The 20,744-nt window shown below is 46.6% G+C and overlaps 1 protein-coding gene across 1 annotated transcript in view; it reads right to left on the bottom strand.

Annotated features, from left to right (window-relative positions):
- CSMD2 (CUB and Sushi multiple domains 2) overlaps positions 1 to 20,744 on the bottom strand; it is a 667,647-nt gene that overhangs the window by 211,721 nt on the left and 435,182 nt on the right. Inside the window, exons 15-19 of the mRNA XM_081490945.1 lie at positions 17,376 to 17,570; positions 5,429 to 5,567; positions 4,338 to 4,525; positions 3,234 to 3,422; positions 2,927 to 3,043 (exon numbers count right to left, since the gene is read on the bottom strand). Of these exons, the coding sequence (XP_081347071.1) occupies positions 2,927 to 3,043; positions 3,234 to 3,422; positions 4,338 to 4,525; positions 5,429 to 5,567; positions 17,376 to 17,570 (828 nt within the window). The remainder of the gene's footprint in view (positions 1 to 2,926; positions 3,044 to 3,233; positions 3,423 to 4,337; positions 4,526 to 5,428; positions 5,568 to 17,375; positions 17,571 to 20,744) is intronic.

Raw genomic sequence — 20,744 nt, 5'->3', positions numbered from 1 at the left:
CATTGACTTAATGTTTCCTTACTGATGAACATCGGAGTAGTGAATAGTTTTTCTTTTTTTTTTTTCAATGAATAAAGTGTTTTTAGGGGACATCTTTGTAGCTAAATCTTGATATAAAGTTTATTTATTTTCTTGAGATAAATTCCAAGAAGTAGAGCTGCCGAGTCCAGAGCACCACGTTCTCAAGGCTTTTGATTCACTGCTTAATCGTCCTGTGGAAAGTCTGAACAGCTTACACAACATTGGCACCAAAGAACAGTGTGCCTGTCTCCACGTGGTCCCCACGCTGTGACAATGTTCTCTGCTGACTTGAAGAGAGACACAGCATTTTGTTACTGGGTGAAGATGCACTTTTAGAACTGTTAGTGGGGTTGAGGTCTTTTCATTTGTATTTCTTCTGTTATGAAGTGTTAGTTGATAGCTTTGCTACATCAATAACCTCAGATATGCAGATGACACCACCCTTATGGCAGAAAGCAAAGAGGGACTAAAGAGCCTCTTGGTGAAGGTGAAAGAGGAGAGTGAAAAAGCTGGCTTAAAACTTAACATTCAAAAAACGAAGGCATCCAGTCCCATTATTTCACGGCAAATAGATGGGGAAACAATGGAAATAGTGACAGACTTTATTTTCTTGGGCTCCAAAATTGCTGTGTATGGTGACTGCAGCCATGAAATTACAAGACGTTTGCTCCTTGGAAGAAAACCTATGACAAACCTGGATAGCATATTAAAAAGCAGAGACATCACTTTGCCAATAAAGTCCATATAGTTAAACTTATGGGTTTTCCAGTAGTCGTGTATGGAAGTGAGAGTTGGGCCATAAAGAAGGCTGACTGCCAAAGAATTGATGCTTTTGAACTGAGGTGTTGGAGAAGACTCTTGAGAGTCCCTTGAACAGCAAGGAGATTAAACCAATCAATCCTAAAGGAAATCAACCCTGAATATTCAGTGGAAGGACAGATGCTGAAGCTGAAGCTCCAATACTTTGGCCACCTGTTGTGAAGAGTCAACTCATTGGAAAAGACCCTGGTGCTGGGAAAGATTGAAGGCGAGAGGAGAAGGGGATGACAGAGGATGAGATGGTTGGATGGCATCACCGACTCAATGGACATGAGCTTGAGTAAACTCTGGGAGATGGTGAAGGACAGGGAAGCCTGGCGTGCTGCAGTCCACGGGGTCGCGAAGAGTCAGACATGACTGAGCAACTGAACAACAACAACAACCACAGACCTGTAGATCCGGTGTATTTTTCTTAAAATTTTGAAGAGCTCTTTTTATATCAGGCTGATGGTCCTTAGATGATTACATAGGTTGCACACATTTTTGTTCATTAACTATTTAAATATTTTATATGAATATTTTAAATATTTATACATTAGTCTTTAAAAAAAAAACCTGTAAATCCATTTACAGTGTTATTTAATCAAACGTAACAGTCTATGCCTTTATGGAGTCTACTTTTGCTGCTGTTCTTCAAGTATGTCCCACCTGAGGTTAGACTTTCATATCCTTCTATTACTAGAATTTGTGGTTAAATGTGTGAGGTATGATTTGGTTTTTTCTTTTTTCCAAATGGGTTAAGCCCACTCTTTCAAAACCATTTATTAAAAAATCCATCCTCTTGTTAATGGATTGGAAATGACACATTAATCATACACTAAAGACTGTCTCTCTCTCTCACACACACATTCACACACACACATACTTGCTCTCTCACACACACACACATGCACAAACACAGGGGGATCTATTTCTGGATCTTTATTCTCCCGCTGATTTGTGTGTCCGCTCCTATATTTATACGCATCATTAAAATTATTTGAGCCCATAACAACATTTTAATATCTGGAAGAGTTACTCTTCCTTTTAAATTTTTTCGTGACTTTTCTACATTTAATTCTTCTACATCAGAGGTTCTTATTTAAGGGCATGCACCACAGTTAGTAAGCAGTGAAGTGTCCTAAAACATAGCTGCCTGGTTTCCACCTCCAAAGTAGAAAATCTAAACCTTTAGGGTAGGGTCTAACATTGGAGTATTTGCCAAACTGCAGAGAACCTTGGCTCATGAACTTCAGAGGAAGCTTCTGAGGGTAGAAGTCATATCTGCCTGATTAGTGTATATTCCCAGCCCCAGCATCTACCACACAGGGGGCATTCAATCAATATTTGCTGAATAGAGACTGGAATAATGTGCAATGAATAAATTTCTGTTGTTTTAAGCCCACCTCCCCCCAAAAAACCCAAAACAAAAAATATTTGCTGAATAAAAGAGTATAATAATTAATGTTATTTATAGCCAGCATCTTACTTTGAACTTGGGCTCCCAAGGGTCATTTATGTCAGGGAAGGTAGGGCAAGAGGCCTGACTGGCAAAAAACATGAAAACACTCCTCTGAGGAACAGTGTGAGTTCTGTGAGAAGAAGATGGCTCCAGATAGTATCTGAAGATTGGGTGTGAGGAGCAGGGAGCAGAAGCAGCCTGTGTCCCACCAGCACTCGGTATAAGGAACTCAGTCTCTGGTTATCAGGAGGGGTCAGGTCTATCAGAAAACAAGAACAGGTACCCCTTTGCTGAGTGGGCTGGCCACCTCTCTACCACCGGGGGTATTTACACAGAAAGTGTGTGGCCATCTTGTAGGGAGTAATATAGAGAAGATTCCCTCATTAAGTAGGTTTTGAGAGCTGGTATTCTCTAAGATCTCTTGCAGAATGGAGATTTTAGGTTTGAAAAATATTTACTAGAGGATGAGTTCTATGATTCAAAGAGATAGGAGTGTTCTGAGAGTTTTCTGGCTGGTGAGAAGAATCCAGACTAAGCCCAGAGGTCACTCTAGAGGGAGAGCCTCATGGAGGCCATCTGGATCTGGGGATCTTAGGGCCCTGACCACGTCGCATCCCAATGCCTGCCGTGGGCCTAAACACTCACCCTTGCCATGTGATGTTTCAATAATCCAGGTGCAGTTCAAGTTGTTGGGATAGAAGTCAGGGAACCCTGGTGACAAGATGGTCCCACTGGAGCCTTGAATGAAGCCGCCACAGAGAGCTGGAGAGGAGGGAAAAGGACACTGAAAGACTGAGGTGGCCCAGGGAGCTTCCCCCAGAACCCCCCTAGGATCCTAGCCCCCCTCTTGTCCAAACCCCCACTCCTCACTGACAGGGTCTTGGAGTCCTGCCTGGGTTTTCACAGCAGAAAAGGCTCCTCTACTCTAGCGCCCCCTCCTGGTGAGGCTCACCTTCACAGCTGGGCAGGGCCCGACTCCACTGGAAGTTGGGCTCGCACTCCAGGGGCTCCCCGTCGCTCAGGGTGTAGCCCGAGTCACAGCTGAAGGTCACCAGGGCACCCACGTAGAAGTCGTTCCCATGACGCTGCCCGTTGACGGGGATCCCTGGATCCAGACAGTGGTCTGACTGCAGCGTGATAGCTGGAAAAGAGAGCCCACGGCTGGAACAGACAGTTCCCTGGAAGCACAGGGGGACCCCAGCTGACTCACAAAGGGAGGGAGAGAGAGTCCTAACTGAGAGAAGGCTGGAGCTGTCATCTGCCCCCTCCTCAAATGTGGCTGTCCGTATTAGATGAGGGTATCTGAAGACCCATCTGTCAGGGAAAACCAGTTGGTTTTCAAGCATTTCAAAACAAATGCATCATTTGTTTGTTCATCATCCACTCAGTAAACAGCAGCGGAATGACGCACGTTGTTTGGACACAACACTGAGGGCTACAGATAGGAACACGGGTAAGAAAACAACCTTCTCCTCGTGGTGCCCTCAGCCACAATTCTCTACAGTGGTCTGCAAAGAACTCAATCCACCGTCTCTTTCAGAATGGATGTGTGTGTATGTATGGCTGAGTCCCTTAGCTGTTCACCTGATACTATCGCAACACTGTTAATCAGCTATATCTCCATGCAAAAGAAAAAGTTTAAAAAAATAAAATAAAATTGACTTTGTCTGATATTAATGCAGATGAATCAGCTTTATTTTGACCAAAAAAAAAAAAGAAATTTCTTTCAACTGAGGCACCAGCGAGGAATGCAGGCGATGGGAGAGGGTGAGGGAGCGTGAGATGACATCTCACTTTAACATCACCATCCGTCAAGCACTGTGTTCCCGGGGTGCCCAGCAGGCTGGCGCCCAGTCATCTGCACACAGAAGGGGACCTTTCACTCTTTCTGACTTTGAGCTCTGAGAGATGCTGAGAGCAAGGAGGACCTCCTAAGGAGCACAGCCTAACTGAGAACTGCCCTGGGGACATGGCCGAGCGGGTCCTCCTGCTGGAGCTCAGCCTTGAATCCTCCCCCGCACCCAGCCAGCCCCATCACTGCCGCCCTGAGACTCACTCTCATAGCGGAGCTGGAAGCCAATGTCTGAGTGACTCTTGTCGGTGGAGAAGAGGAGGTAGAGGTAGTTGCTGGTGCTGATGAGGAACTGGGGGACCTGGGTGCCATGGTAAACCCCAATCAAGGGTGCTGAGTACGTCCTTCCATCTCGCACTTCCAGGGTGTCGTAGTTGACCTCGGTTTTAAATCTGCCGAAGACGGAGACGAAGACTTCTTGAGAAACCCAAGGCTCATTAATTTGCAAATGACAAGAGGCCCTGCTTGACCCAGGGCATCAGAACAACTGGGTTTTGGCAGGCTGGGATATCTTAATATAATCTGCACACATTCACTGGAGATGTGGGAGGACCCTCCCTACTGGGTTGAACCTTCCTCCTCCTCCCGTGGTTGGACGCAGCTCTCCCAATCTTCTCTGAGGCCTGGGTGGTGATCCATCTTCAGAGCTAGAGACCCAGTGACTTGCCTCTTGGGAGTCGGAATGTTCCAGGCCAGGGGTCAGTCAACTACAGTCCCAGGGTCAAATCTGGTCTAGAGTCTGTTTTTGTATGGCCTAAGGGCCAAGAATGGTTTTTGCATTTATAAAGAAGTAACTTTTTTTTAAAGCAAAGACTATGCAACAGATATCTGCAAGTGTCCCATAAAACCTAAAATATTTCCTATGTGGCCCTTCACAGTAAAGCTTGTGACTGCTACTCTGGGCCATAGAAGCTTTGTCTAGAAGAAGTTTACATTCACACTTGGGTGGCTGCTTTCCCCACCAGAGGGGCACAACCAGGCTGGGAGTAGAAGTGGGCCACATGAGCAGGATTTGGGTCAGAGGTGAGGAGGACCACCTTCCCACACTGAAAATGTCAGGATGATGCTCCTCGGATGCTAATAGTTCCCTAAACGGCACAAACCCCACTTCTGAACCAAGGCCAAGAGCAAAGCCAGTGCAGCCTGTCCCTGCCCAGAGCATCTGCTCCAGTGTCCTCTGACCTTGTTGACCTTGCAGCATCGGTGCTGGTACCCCAGCCATCCCAGCTTCCCTGCCACATCACAACAGAGCTATCACCCCTCAGCCCCACCGCCCAGGCTGTGGTTATGGGCACCTGTCGAAGGTGATTTTGATGGGGTAGCCTGGCTGGGCTTCGATCACCCAGGCACAGCTCAGGGCATCCTTGTAGAAGCCAGGCCAGCCAGGAGACAAGATGGTGCCACTGGGCGAAGTCAGATGACCACCGCAGGGAGCTGGGGAGAAAGAAGGGAGACAGGCAGTTTTCTTGGGGGAACAAATGAATAAAGAAAAGTCTCTATAAAATGTGTCGGCCAGCAAGTATTGGTTTGTTGTTTTTTTTTTTTAATGGAGAATTACATAAACCATCTAAACTGTGAGTTCTGTCTTTTGGGACTTTTATGGATATGTCCAGTTACATCACTTGGAATTTCATGAAGGGCCAGAGGGGAGGAATGAAAAGAATCCTTTAAACAAAGTCCTCTGCCATTCTAGAAGGGTTGAGGTACAGCTAACATTGGGTCACACTGGTTCTTTCTTTGTTCTTGACTCAATTTTCAGGTCTCTGACAGAGGCATAAGCCTGGCTCCCGCCCTGCACACACAGCGCTGGCCCTGTACTGTGGTCAGAGTCCCAAGCTCAGCTCAGAGCCTTGCACAATCCACTCCACTGCGAGTTCCCCAAGGGCAGGGGCCGTGTTATTTGTCTTGAACAACTCAGAGTCCCCAGCCCATAGCCTCGTGCTTGGAACGTGGGTGGAACACTCAGTGACCGCTGCTTGAATGAATAAGTGAGTGGATGGAAGCATGCTCACAGTCACAGCAGGTAAACTACAAGACCCACAGGGTCCAGGCACACTTCACAGCTGGCTCTGAGCTTGCAAACCTGTCATCTCAGCCGCCAGTCTCTCTCCATCCATCTTCCCACTCTCTCCCACATTTCCCATCACTCCTGCCTTTTCCTGCAATCAGATCCTTGGCCCTGAGATGGTGATTAGAGCTAGTCCAGAGTTCCACCTTCAGGCCACATGGTTGGACTTTATGGCCCATCCTTTGGGTTAGGCAAGGTCACGTGACTGCCTTGTCCAATCGAGCGCAGAAATGATGTGTATCATGTCCATGTGGGAACATGAAGAGCCAGCAGTGTGATCTGCAGCTTGTGACTGTGAAGTGAAGGTCTAGACGGAAGTCCCGTCAGCTGGGCGTCTCAGTGACCTTGAGGAGTAGAGTCCCATGACCCAGGTTACACATATAGCCTGCGTAGCCTGTGTGAGCGTGGAAGCCGTGTCTTGAAGCCACTGAGATTCTGGGTTTATCTGGTAGCACAGTCTAACATCAACCACCCTGATAAGACACCTCCCTCCCTGAGACCGATAATGAGGCTGTTGATCACAACCAGCAACAGACCTGCTGCCACTGTCACCATCATGGCCACGGGCTGAGTGTTACACGCTGAGTTTCAAGTCTGTGTTCACTCTTCGCAAAACACCAACCCTGAGAGGAGGGTGCTATTCTTTTCTCTATTTTACAGCTAAGAAAACGGAGCCTTAAGGAGATTAAGTAACTAGGCCTTGCTAACTAACTAGGATTAGCAAGTGGTAGAGCTTGGATTCAGATCTAGGAAGACAGCATAAATCCAGAGATTTTACCTAAAGAGCCTCCTCATTTTAAAAGAAACTCTGCTTCCTTAGGCTCCCCTTACCGTGGTGCTACCAGCTGCCAAAATGTGCTGAACAAGACTGGAAGGGAAAGGAGATAAAGAGCTACACAACACCCCTATCTTTGCAAGTTTTTGCAGATTTCCCCAAGTAATCAGACTCATAAAATAATAGCCAAATGTACCACAGCTCTCCTCTCTCAATTCTAGAACCCTTCTGAGAAATTTAAAATAATCATCAGGCATTCTTCATAGTAAATTACATTAGAAAGTTCAATTAACAAAGAAGATAAAGAAGAAGAAGAATTACGATGTTAATAGTAGACAACTCATACTGCTGATTTAGGACACTAACTGCTTTTACATGTATTATCTCATTTAAATGTGCACCGCATTCATGAAATCACCCCCATTTTACAGAGGAAAAACTGAGGCTAAGAGAGTAGATCAAGAGCTAATAGAGTTAGAGCAGGAAAGTGGAAGTCGCTCAGTCTTGTCCAACTCTTTGCAACCTCATGGACTATAGTCTGCTAGGCTCCTTTGTCCATGGAATTCTCCAGGCCGGAATACTGAAGTGGGAGCTGTTCCCTTCTCCAGGGGATCTTCCCAACCCAGGAATCGAACCCAGGTCTCCTGCATTGCAGGTAGATTCTTTACCAACTGAGCCACCAGTTAACTTCAAATTTTCTGTCTTCAAATTCCCCCGCAGCACACAACAGCACGACAACCACAGGCAGCTGGTATGAGCTCACTGGCATTGAGTTTACTCTGTGTTGGGCATAATGGGGATTATCCTCCTGACAACTGCAACACTAAAAGGTAGACAACCATTATTATCCTGATCTTATAGGCAGGGATTATTATCCCATTACCAGGCAGTTGAGGCTCGGAGAAAGCAAGAAATTACACAGCACCTGTATCAAACACTGAAATAACAAATTGCCCATAGGTATTATTATTTCCTGGGTAACCCGTTTTCAAAACCCATCCATTCACGTCGCTGAAATGACTAATGTTTTCCTCTGCTTTCCCCATGGACTTGTGAGAGCCCTTGGAGGTGGGGAGGGGCCTGCCTACTGCTATATGCCTGGGTGCCCAGGCAGGAAGGAGTCTCAGGAGACAGTGGGGACTCCCTCTTGGCTCCCTTTCAGCACAGGCCCAGCCTCTTTGGTGGCTGGACTGTGATGTCCTCACTTACTTTGTAGGAAGCCGTAGATCACAGAGTCACTATTGCCTGCCAAGGCTACTCTCAATTCAGTGGTATACATCAACAAAGCCCAACCTCAACTATCCAGAGAGGGAAGCTCAAACCTTTGATGGTCACTATTTTGTTTTCTTTCTCTGCTATACTGTTTTATTACTTTGGCTAAGTCCTCTCTTCTCTGCTTTAGGTGCTTGGCAAACAATCTCTCCATTCATTCAGTCCTTCACACTCTCTCCTTCATCTTCATATCCCAAGGTGGCAGTTGCTAGGCAGGGAGAGGGAGAGGAGGATTCCTAAGTACAGTGTCTCTTTAACATTTCAGAAGATTTAAACCTTGCTCTTACCAAGAAAATACAAGTCAAAACTACACTGAGAAATTATTTCTCATCCCTCAAGTAGGGAAAATGCAACTTCTGATAACACATGAAGTTGAGGGAAAGTAGGAATTCTAGGACTCTGCAGCTAGACATGCAAAAGGGCACAATCCCTAAGCAGGGAAATTTGGTAGCATCTAGCAAAATTCAGTCATTTATTCTTTCACCTAGCAACTCGACTTCTAGAACTCTGTCTCAAAGATGTGTGTGTGTGTGTTAGTTGCTAAGTCATGTCCGAATCTTTGCCACCCCACGGACTGTAGCTTGTCAGGCTCCTCCATCTATGGGATTTTCCAGGCAAGAATACTGGAGTGGATTGCCATTTCCTTCTCCAGGGGATCTTCCCGACCCAGGGATCGATTGCAGGCAGACTCTTTACTGTCTGAGCCACCATCCTAAAGATAGACTGGCAAAAATATGAAAGGACATATATATGCACCAGGCTATATAAGGCAGCACTATTTATAATAGCCAAAGAATGGAAACAAGCCCAAATGTTCAGCGATAGGGAGCTGACTGAATGAATTGGAGTAATCAAAAAAATGGACTATTTATGCAGCTATAAAACAAGAATAAGGAATATTCTATGTAACATCATGGAGTAGTCCCCAGAATATTTTATTAAGTGAATAAAAGCAAGATACAGTGGTAAAAGCAAGAGTACAGTATGATTCCATTTGTCTAACACAAGGGTAGGAGACACACACACACATTTACTGATAGTAATGGTCAATGAAAGTGCAAAAGCCAAAGACAAAAGATGACCTATGGATGGAGGGAGGGGGTTGGGGTAGAAAGGAGAGGGATTGTAGCTAGACTTTCTTAGAATACACCTCCTTTTAGAGGTTTAGCTTTGGAACTATGTCAATATTTTACATAAGTAAAAGAAGACATATGTGGAGTCTAGAAAAACGGAGGGCAGATAGAATAAAGATGCAGATGTACAGAACAGACGTGTGGACATGGGGTAGGAAGGGGAGGGGGTGATTTGGGAGATAGAAACTGACATATATACACTATCAGCTGTAAAATAGTGGGAACCTGCAGGATAACACAGGTGCTTTTGGTGCTCTGTGGTGACCTAGATGGGTGGGATGGGGGGTTGGTAGGAGGAGGATCCAAGAAGGAGGGGATATATATACGTATACATACAACTGATTCACTTCTTTGCACAGCAGGAACTAACAGAACATTAGTAAAGCATGTGGTAAAGCAACTATACCACAATAAAAAGATTTAAATTTGATAAGCAATGTCTCAAAACTTAAAAGCAGTGTAAAATCAATGAATAGAATACCATATCAGTTGGTAGCATAATTGTACATAAAGAAACCAAAGAGGTTTTTAAAACACAGTAATTTGATAGTCTATCCCTAGTAGGATGTAGAGACAAGAAGGATTGAAAGGAAAAGCACTAAAACAATTTTCAATAATCATACTGCTGTCTGTGGCATTGGTATTACAATTCTGAGACTCTTGGGTGTATGTTAGGGAATGGGAAGCTATATTGGTGTTGGGAGCTTGGATTACCAGCAAGAATGAAAGTAGACATAGCTATGATATCAAGGAAGTTCAGTGAAAAAGAAAAATGCACTTACATTTGAAATGAAATGAACCCATGATGCATTTTAGCTTTTAAAAAATATTTCTTAGCTCTGTTTGTTGCAAAGGCTTAGAAACAAGGACCTACTCAATGGTAATAAGCACTGCCAGTGCCCAGATTCTAAATATCATTTCTCACTAAAAGGAGCCAGGACTCCTTGGAGAAATAGCTGATTTTAGGTCAGGGACAGAAAATGTACAAGATGAATTTGGGCCAGTTTCAAAAGGCTCCCTCCGGCCAATGGGACGATTTGAGTGTTGAGCAGAGTAATAACTTCAGTGGATTTAAATGCATACAGTATGTCTAAATCCTTTGGATTGTAATGATATTAAAATTTTTTCAACTTAGGAAGATGCTAGAGTCAACCCATTAAGATTAAAAGTGGTAAATAAAGGAAAATAATTGAGTATTTCTCCTGTCTTTCCTTTATCAACTATACCTTAGGGTAACCAAATAGTTGTTGCGGGCAAGTTTTCTGTAAGTGTTTCTGAATATAAAAGAAGAGATAGAATGCTACTATTTTGTAATCTCTAGGCTATGATCATTGATGGCTCCTATTAATAATATCACCCAAAGAGAAACAACTAGATGTTACATGCCTCTGATGGAGGCACAGAGCTCTGCTTATAAAACATTTTGGCCAAAAACCAGAACCTGAATCTGATTAGGTTTCTAGATCTTACTGCCAATTAAAGGAAATGTAAGAGAGAGATAGAGGATCATGTTAAACAATCTCCTAGGGATGTAATCGCCAGAATTCAGACTGCAGGAGACTCCTCAGGGTAAACAACCTGGCTTCCTCAACAAAAATATCGCAAGGGAGCGGGGCTGACACCTACAGAGGACTTGAGATGTATCAGCCAATTGTAATGTGTAAACCTCACCAGGGTTCTGACTTAAAAAAATACTATGAAAGAAAGGATTAGATGGAGAATCAAGGAAACTTGATTGTATTAAAAAACTATCTTCATAATGTTAAAGATAATAGTATTGAAGTTCTGTTTTAGAGTGTTCTTTTCATCTATTAGAGATACACACTAAAATGTTGTTGACTACATATTATGCCTGAAATTTGCTTCACAATAATCCCAGAGGAGGGTAATGGTGGGAGATACTGGTAACCCTGGGGTAAGAATGAAATGAAATAGGCCATGAGTTTATAACTGCTGCAGCTGGGTTATGGGCACATGGGGTTCACCATACTATCCTCTGTGATTGAAAATTTCCATTAAAAATGTTAGGCTGACAACTTCCCTGGTTCCCAATGGTAAGCAATTCTCCTTGCAATGAGGGGACACAGGTTTGATCCCTGGCCAGGGAACTAAGATCCCACATGCTACATAGCAGTGAAGCCCAGGCACGGCAACTACCAAGCCTGAGGACCACAACTAGAGAGTCTGTGCGCCTCATTGAAAAGATCCTGTATTATGCAACCAAGATCCTGCATGCTGTAACTAAGATTCAACGCAGCCAAATAAATAAATAAAACTTAAAAAGAAGGAAGAGATCCCTTCTTCCTTTTAAAATGTTAGGCTGCAAAGAAGGACATGCACACAGGCACACACACGTGCATATAAGGAAAAGACAAAAAAAAAACAAAGAGGGGAGGGTCTTGCCTTGAACAGGGAGAAGAACTCAGCAATAAGAGGGACCCAGTGCCTTATCCCAGTGCCCAGTACAGAGCAGGTGCTCAATAAATGCTTGATGGAAGGAATAAAATACTGCATTATGACCCTGAAAAGTCATAGGTTGAAACCTTAACTCCCATGTGACTGGTTTTGGAGATGGGACTTGAAGGACACAATGACGGTGAAATGAGGTCACAAGGTTGGGCCCTAATCCAAAAGGACTGCTGTCCTTAGAAGAAGAAGAGACATCAGGACTGTATGTACACAGAGAAAAAGGCCATGTGAGGACACAGCAAGACGGCGGCCATCTGCTAGCTAAGGAGAGAGGAGCTGGGAGAGAGCGGCCAGCCCTGCTGGCACCTTGATCTTGGACTTCCAGCATCCAGAACCGTGAGAAAACACATTTCTGTTGTTTACATTGCCTAGCTTGTGGTATGCTGTTATGGCAGCACGAGATGGCTAACACGCCGGGCTTCCGATGAGGAGCTGGTGTCCCCTGGGAGGGAGGCCCCACCTCTCCTGACCTCAGATGCTCCAAGGCGAAGGGCATCAGGGATGGGGCTGGAGTAGAGTGACCCCAGAAACGCAGGCTCACTGAGCCCTCACAGGGCGCCAGCCGCTAACTGATGTGTGCTCGGCTCTTCCTGGGTATTCCCCCTCACAGCAGAATTTAGGGCGGGTACTGGTCTTCGCCTCATTTCCAAGCTGAGGAAATGGGAACAGAGGGCTTAGGTAACTGGTCTAGAAACACACAGCAGAGAAGCGGCAGAGCCAGGATTGAAACCCAGGACGTCTGGCTCCAGAGCCTGCGTTTCTAACCACTGCGGGTGGACACGAGAATGCCCACCCTGAGCACTGCCCTCAGAGGTCTCAGTGTGACTGTCTAGAAGCCGTGGAAGCCTTTTCCTCGATTCCTTCCAACCCCACCTCCCCGTGGCCCCCTGAATCCCTCACCACTCATCCTGCGCCATCCTGCGGTGAAACAAAAGGAGAGCGAACTCTGGAGTCAAACAGGCTGCATTTGGTGGTTCAAAGCGATCGCTCTGGTATCAGAACATCTGGACTTGAATTCTAATCCTCCCGTTCACTGAGCTGTGTGACCTTGGGCAAGTTCCGTACCCACTCTGTGCTTCAGTTTCCTCAGCTGTGAAGTAAGGATCCTAACAGGACCTCCTCCATGGGGTTGTCAGGAGGATGTAACAGAACAATGTATGTAAAGCACCTGGCCTAGTATTTAGCACATAATAAGTGCTCAATTATTACTAGCTGGGTGATCTCAGGCAAGTCAGTTCACCTTGCTGGTGTCCAGATTTCTCATGCATAGAGAATGATAGTCTTTCTCAACAAGAGTGACAAGAAGATTTAATGAAACATTGTTAGAAACTCAGTAACTACCCTCCTTCCTTAGAGGCCCAAATGACTTACCACCATTACTTAGTTCCCTCTTGCGGGAGTGGGGAGAACGGATTTTTCTTTTTTTATAAGCCTTTTTTTAAGTATAAAATTAACACATTAATTTTACATACAGATAGGAAAAAAAAATGTAGATGTGTCTACACAAAACTAATAGGCCATTTTTCTCTGGGATGTGGGCCTAGGAAATGAATATTTCCACTTTAACTTTATTGCACTCATGTATCATTTAAATTTTTTACAACCATCAAGTATGAGTTTAAACATGAAAATACATACTTACTGCAGATAATTTATCTCCTTTTCTCCCATGTACTTCTTTTAAACAGCATATTCTTTAAAACCCAGTTTGAGAATCTTTGTCTTCTAATAGGGAGTTTAATTACCTTTATTATCATAACTGATATGTTTGTCCTACGGCTGTCATTTTGTTTTACGCTGTCAATTTCTGATGCTTCCACCTGGTGTCTTGTTTTCTTTGTCTTTTACGATAGGCAATATGTTTCCTTTTGTTTTAATTTTCTACTGGGACATGGAAAGTAGAAAACCTGCTTTTCATCCTATTTGTAGATTCTTTTAAGTCTTTTACAACAAGTTTGAAATTATATTCTCTCTAGTGATATAATTCAAGAAAAATACAGTAACGGGCTAGCCAAGAACCTGGATTTGGATTCTGGTTCTGTCATTGATAAGCTGGAAGGACCCTGGGCAAGTGACTTAGCTTCTCTGTGCTTTAATGGGACAATTACAACACCTAATTCCTAGACTGGTACATGGCCGATATGAGGTGACACCGTTAAACACCTATCACAGTGATGTATGAATCGGTCCCTCCGTAAAAGAGTGAGGAAGAGATGAGTGTGGGGGAGAGAACCAGGTGTTCCCTTGTAGCTGCTTCACTGCTTGGAAGTCTTTCCTACGAAATTTCTGATTTTAAACACACGGATCCCCTTATGTCCTCTGTTCTGTAGATCAGGGGCCAGCAAACTACAGCCCAGGGACCAAAGCCGACCCTTCATTTCTGTTTTGTCAGAAGCTGCTTTCCCATAATGATGGCAGAGTTGAGCTGAGACCTTAGGGCCCTCAAAGCTGAAACGCTTCCTAGCTGGCCCTTTAAGAAAAATTTTGCCGACTGACTTCTGCTTTATATCAGCCAGATGATCATCCTTCTTTCTAAATTTAGGAGAAGAAGCCACTTTCTCCCTTGTCCTATTATAGCCTCTCAAAAGCTAAGAGGCTCTCAGCATATATTAAAAGACTTTTTAAAAGACCATTAGCTTCCACGTTTAATTGTCCACAAGGTGGGGATACTTAATCAAAAACAAAACTAGAAAAAACAGAAAGACAAAGATGCTGATTACAAAGCAGGGTTCTTCCAAGAGTCGACACAGGAGGGAAAAGGGCCAAGGAGGGCCAGGTTCCAGGGGCTTCTTACTCGGTGTGCTGTGCAGTCTCAAGTCCAGACTTGGCCAACCTAGGTGGTGTCCGGCTCTCACTCTGGCCCTCTGATCTGCTGCTCCCCAGGTCCCCAAAAACCAGGTTGGCATTAAATGCCCATCATTCTAGGAAGACTGAGCGGACTCTCCCTGGTGCCAAGTCAGCCTTTCTCCACCAGACTGCTCCCTTATTTCTGGTTGCCCACTGTCCCCCACCCTAAGCGATTCCCTCCCCAGGGACAGAATGAACAAGACAACTGTAATTTCGAAATTAAGACTCTGCCTATGAAAGAAACAGTGATCCGCTTTAAGGCCCATGAACGAAGGTCAAGTTCTCTTGGGCTTTCACTCATGGCCTGGAGTTGTTCACTGCTCCGGCAGAACTGCGGCCTAGGAGCAGCTGATTCAGGAGGGTGGATGGTGGAGAGGAGGATGCCTCTCAGGGGGGTCGGCCCCACTGGGACCGAGCCCCCACAGGCTCAGGGGTACTAGGGTCTGGGGTTCTGCCCCAGAACTCCCACAGTCTTGGTGGGGAAAGAGGACCAAGCCCCATGGAACTGGTAAAGAAAATGTAGTCATGGTGAGGCCCAGTTTCTGATAGAGTTGTCTGCTGCTGGCTCAAGAGGAACAAGGCAACCAGGACAAAAGAGGGACCAGGTGAGCAGGAGACAGCAGGGAAGATGTCCTGGACGAGATGGACCACAAGGAAAATTAAAGAGAGGAGGTTGAGGAGCACGAGGGAGAATGAGGGGCCCAGCCTAAAGGGAAGGTGAGACCCCAGACCAACAAGCCCCCAGACCCTGGGCTCTGTCTCGTCCCCAAACACCACCATCAGACACTCATGTTTATCCCCTTGCTGCCAATGAGCGAGTTACCCAACCCATCAGGTTCACAGCTGGGAGGGGGCGAAGATAGGAGTTTCACGCTCCTCTGACACCAAAGCTTATGCTGTTTCCAAAAGTGCTCAGTCGCTGGGTAAAATGGCAGAGGGGGTGGTGTAGACGGGGCTGTGGGGCTTGGAGGGCAGGATGACACCTGTCTGTGTCATGAATGGGACAGGCACCTGGAAGGATGAACCCACTGCATGATCCCCCAAGTGGAACGCTACTCTGCTGGGCCTGGTGAAGAAAGGGTTCATATCAGGTGAAAATCACGCTCGCTGCCAACACTGACGGAGCACTGCCCCTCTGCTCATGACCACCCTGGGAGGGGGCTCCCCTTCTTAATTGCACTTTACAGATGGAGCAATTGAGGCACAGAGAAGTCAAGTCACTTGCCCCCCGGGTGACTCAGCGGGTAAGTTTCAGGGAGAAGATACAAGGCAGTCTGATGAGAGCCAGGGCTCTAGAGGCCATTAGGGAGGCTCTAGCCTAGTTAAAAGGTCATTCATTCATTCATTCATTTGTTCAGTGATTCATCAGCCAGTGTTGACTGAGCGCCTAGCGGGTGTCAAACCATAAGCCAGCTGTGGGGATACAAGGCCGAGGAAGGTTGCCTAACCCCTCAGAGCTTACCAACCAGCAAAAGCATGGCCAACACTCACGTGAGGAGCTCAGCCTACGCTGGGAACCGCCCTTTACATGTGCATTTTATTATCTCCCCACTTTTTTTTTCAGCTGAAAGAAAAACAGAGATTCAGAGGGAAAAGGCAACTTGCCATGATTCCAGCCCAGGTCCTTCTGACCTGAAGGCCCCCACTTTGATGCCAGACCCTCTGCCACAGGCTCTGTACTCTTGGAGGTCTCCCTTCCCCCTCCCCCAGCCTGTCAGCTCTGGGGCTGTGCTCCCTTTAAGGCATGCCCTATTCTTTGGGCTCCTGACCTTCCCTCTTGCTGGCTGGGGTGCTCAGAGTTGGGTCTGGGGACTGGGTATGGAGAGGTCCCTTAGGTCTTACCCTCTGTCCATCACGTGAGATGAGAGGAGAAAGCTTTCTGGCTCCCAGAAGGAAGGAGCCACAGCCCCTGCCTCCTTGGACACCATCACTGCCTTCAAGGAGTCTGTGGGAGACTCACTTTTCATCCATTGTTCACAAGTATTTATCAAGGGCCTGTTCTGTGCCAGGCATTGTGCTTGGTGCACAAGTCTGACATAATTCCTGCCCTCAAGAAACTTCATTTGTGTGTTCCATAACTGAAGCTGGGTAGAGCTGTGTGGCAAGACCAGACTGAGACACCACAACAGCCCTGTGCCTGCTTCAAGCTGTGTGTGTGTTTTTTTTTTTTTTTTCTGGCTGGTCTGCCCCTAGTCTCCGGGAGACTGACTGCAAGGATATCAAGGCAGTGTTTAACAGGGGCACCAAGGCCAAGCCTGGGAGATGTCCCAGGGAATTGGGGGAAATTAGCATGTGGAGACGGAAAGAGTGACAGGCATTTTGAAAGACACACAGACTCACAGCACTGCCAGCACTGCTTCAGGCTGATGGCGCTCCCTGGGCTGGAGCTGTGAGCAGGGCTCCTAACTGCTGTGGTATTGAGAGCATTCCCAGTTGAAAGAAAAGGTGTTTTTTGATGCCTGACAGTCTAGATCCAGCGTTTCTCCAGTTTAATCTCTGGTTATAACTCAAATTTCTGTGCAGTGTTGTTCTATAAAGACTCGGCCATTTCATGGTGAGGGTGAGAGGGTGGTTCCCAGTCCTGGGAGAGGAGGACCACCGCTGTTCAGGCCGCTCAGTCCCGCTCCTCAGGGTCTCCGGCTGACGGCTCCGCCCCCCGCCCACCCGCAGGCACGCACCTTCGCACCGTAGCACGGCGCTGTTCCAGACCACACTGCCCTCCTTCAGGACACAGGTAATGGTCTCCGAGCCCTGGGTCCCGAGGAAGCCTTCGTCGCAGAGGAAAGAGATGGAGCTGCCCAGCTGGAGGCTGTCACCGAACCGCTTGCCATTCACTGGGACGCCAGGATCGGGGCACTCATTGTGTCGGAAGGCTGTGAGGAGGAAGGTCAAGGATGTGATTAGACAGAGCTGGTGTGCAGATGGACTCCCAACCAGAAAAAACTTCATTATGAAGGGCAACCCTAGACTTCCCCCGCTTCCCCAGGAGACTGGCATGCTGCGGGGAGAGCTGCCTACCCTAGACCACAATGGGTGTAAAGCAAATCTTGTTGAACTTGATGTCCTGCCTTCCTGAGCACCTAGTCCAACTTCATTCTAAAGCACATTTATAGGTCAGGCAGCGGGCTGTTTGTCCTGTCAGCTCATGAACATCAAACATCGATTCTGTGAAATAGATATTATTACCCCACTTTACAGATGAAGAAACTGAGGCTCAACATGGTAAAGGAGTAGATCTGTGTCCACAATGTCAAATCCATTCTATGTGTCCCTAACTTCAGACAGTTAGGGAATCACTTATGTTGCAGGTAAGCTGGACTCTAAATCCTGTGACAGTAATAGACATCGAGCACCATAAAGCACGTGCTCTGGAATCAACCCTGTCTGAAGCCATTCCCTTCACTTTCTTGCCTCAGGCCGCCTCTCACTTTGCCCAGGTGGTTGATCACACAGTTGGCAGGTGGAGAGGAAAGAGTCAGAATGCTTGTGGGTTTAATCAAGTTCTGCCTCTTATTAGTTACATGGTTCTGCGCAACTGATAGAATCTTTCTGAGCCTCTGTTTCCTGACCTATAAAATAGAGATCATACTTGACTGGTCGGGTCATTCTTAGATTGCAATAACATGAAAGTTGATTTGAATTCGCAAGTGGAGGATGCTGGGTGTAGCACATGACAGGTGGCGAGTCCTCTTTAAGTCTGGGTTCCCTTCTTCCTGTTCCCCACCTTCCTCCATCAGGGGTGCCCAGTTCTCATAGTCAAGTCTGAGGCTACACCCTATTTGCATCCTGGCTGTTTTAAGGACAGTAGCTTTCCAGTGAAGACCAGGCTCCACAGCTGCATGGGCATGGGCCATTTTAAAGAACCGTGTGGAGCCCTCTGAGATTCCCTAGTGACTGAAATACAGGCACAGTCAGAAACAGAAGCAGCCACGGAAGCTGTCAGATCATCTAGCTGGAGGCAAACCCGGTGATCCTTCCTGCTGGGCTACAGGAACATCTGACATGGAGATGACCATGAGATCCCTGCTGAGCCCCGAGGCAGTCCCCCTTCCCTCTGAAATGCAATTTAAGTCAACCTAGACTTCTGTCTCCCAAACTTTGCTTATTAGGAACTATGACCATGAGCTTGCCCTGACATTTAGAAATAAGGGCTGGAGAGAAAAGTGGTGCTTGGGGCCCATAAGTCCAGGCATTTGTCTACTCAAAACCCTATCAGTCACACACACACACACACACACACACACACACACACGTTCACACTGCACAGAGATATGGAGCTATCTCCAATGTCTTGGAGCAAATGCTCTAAGTCAAAGATTTAAGTACTGCCCAGTTTTACCTGTGTCCTGTTTCAATCTCAGCTTCCTGGCAGGTGAAATGGGACAGATCTTAACCTAGGAAGCTGATGTCGTGGGGCTGGGAGTGATGCCTGCAGGATGCTCACAGAGTAGGTGCTCAGTAAACAGCAGTTACTGTCATCAGCGTTCAAAACACTCCACATGGAAGAAGGGTCAGTTTACTCTAAGGAGCTCTCGGGGTGGAAGCGGGATCTCTGAGCCTTGTTACATGGACAAGGATTTCAAGTCAGCGTGAAGGGAATCCCCGAGAGCTCTCCAGCTGTGGAAAATGCTATCTGGGGCTGGGGAGATCCCTGACACTGAGCATATTCCAACTCTGCCCAGATGATCGTCGGTTGGGACCTGGCCAAGGAGATGCGCACGCCGTGGGAGAGACGATACTAGTTCCCGAACACTTGCCTATGACTGTGGTTGCACTAGCTGCAAAAGAATCATCTCAGAAGCCTGTAAAAAATGTAGATTCTAGGGCCTCATTCCTTAGACATTTTGACTCAGCAGGGCTAGAATGGGGCCCAGATTTTGTCCCTTGGACAGTAAGGAAATCAAACCAGTCAATCCTAAAGGAAATCAACCCTGAATCTTCATTGGAAGGACTGATGTTGAAGCTGAAACTCCAATACTTTGGCCACCTGATGTGAAGAGCTGACTCACTGGAAAAATACCCTCATGCTGCGAAAGATTGAGGATAGGAGGAGAAGGGGACGACAGGCTGAGATGGTCGGATGGCAAACCGACATGAGTTTGAGCAAACTCTGGGAAATAGTGAAGGACAGGGAAGCCTGGCATGCTGCAGTCCATGGGGTCGCAAAGAGTCAGACACGACTTAGTGACTGAAAAACAACAATCCAACTCTGTGTAAATGCACAGGAAATTATCTGATGTTTGTAACAGTGTTTATCTCTGGGTGAGGGGGGTCTGAGGTGGAGGTCAGCACTTCTTCCTTGAACTGGCCTGTTTTTGACTATTGACATACTGGATGTGTATCGCTTTTACACGGTGGAGGAATATTAGAGAGGAATGCTGGGTGAGAGTTTGATCTCCAGGTTAGGTTTGCTGCTTTCTGCCTCTTTCTCCCAAGAACTCAGCATTTGCTTCTCTCCTGGAAAGTGGGGACCTACTAGGATTTGGTTTCCCTTGGAGGCTATGAGATTCTTTCCCCCCACCCACCCAGGTTCTCCATCAGTGTACCCATACTGCTTTGAACCTGTAGGGTCCTTGGTCCTCCCCATCCTGGATAAGCAGGCTTCCCTGGGACAGCTCTTACCCATCTTCCCACTCCCACCAAGGGGAAGAAAGATGATTTAGCCATTCATGAATCTTTCCACTCAGTAAACATTTACTGATCCTCATGACCTACCAGACCCCGCACTGGGCAGAGGGGAGAGAGAGATAAGTAATACGTATCCCCATCTTTCCAGAGCTCGAGATCTCATGGGAAAGTGGGGATGAGGACAGACTGTCTAAAGGCAGTGCTTCAGCGCTAGACTGGGAAGACTGGGGAAGACAGGACTGGGCTGTGTTTCCTCCTGCTCACAGGTGATGGGAAGAAGAATGCCCCGGGGGAGGTGCCCCTGGGAAGATGCACTGTGTGTATCCAGTCCAGTGTCCCGAGGAAGGTATTGAGGGAAACATCAGAGAAGCTTCGGTGGTCCCTTGGAATCTGGGGTCTTCAAAGACCCCTACTTAGGA

This window comes from Giraffa tippelskirchi, chromosome 5 (genome assembly GCF_054371585.1).
Source record: "Giraffa tippelskirchi isolate mGirTip1 chromosome 5, T2T-mGirTip1v1.2.pri, whole genome shotgun sequence".
NCBI lineage: Eukaryota > Metazoa > Chordata > Mammalia > Artiodactyla > Giraffidae > Giraffa > Giraffa tippelskirchi.
This window is presented reverse-complemented; position numbering and strand designations above follow the sequence as displayed.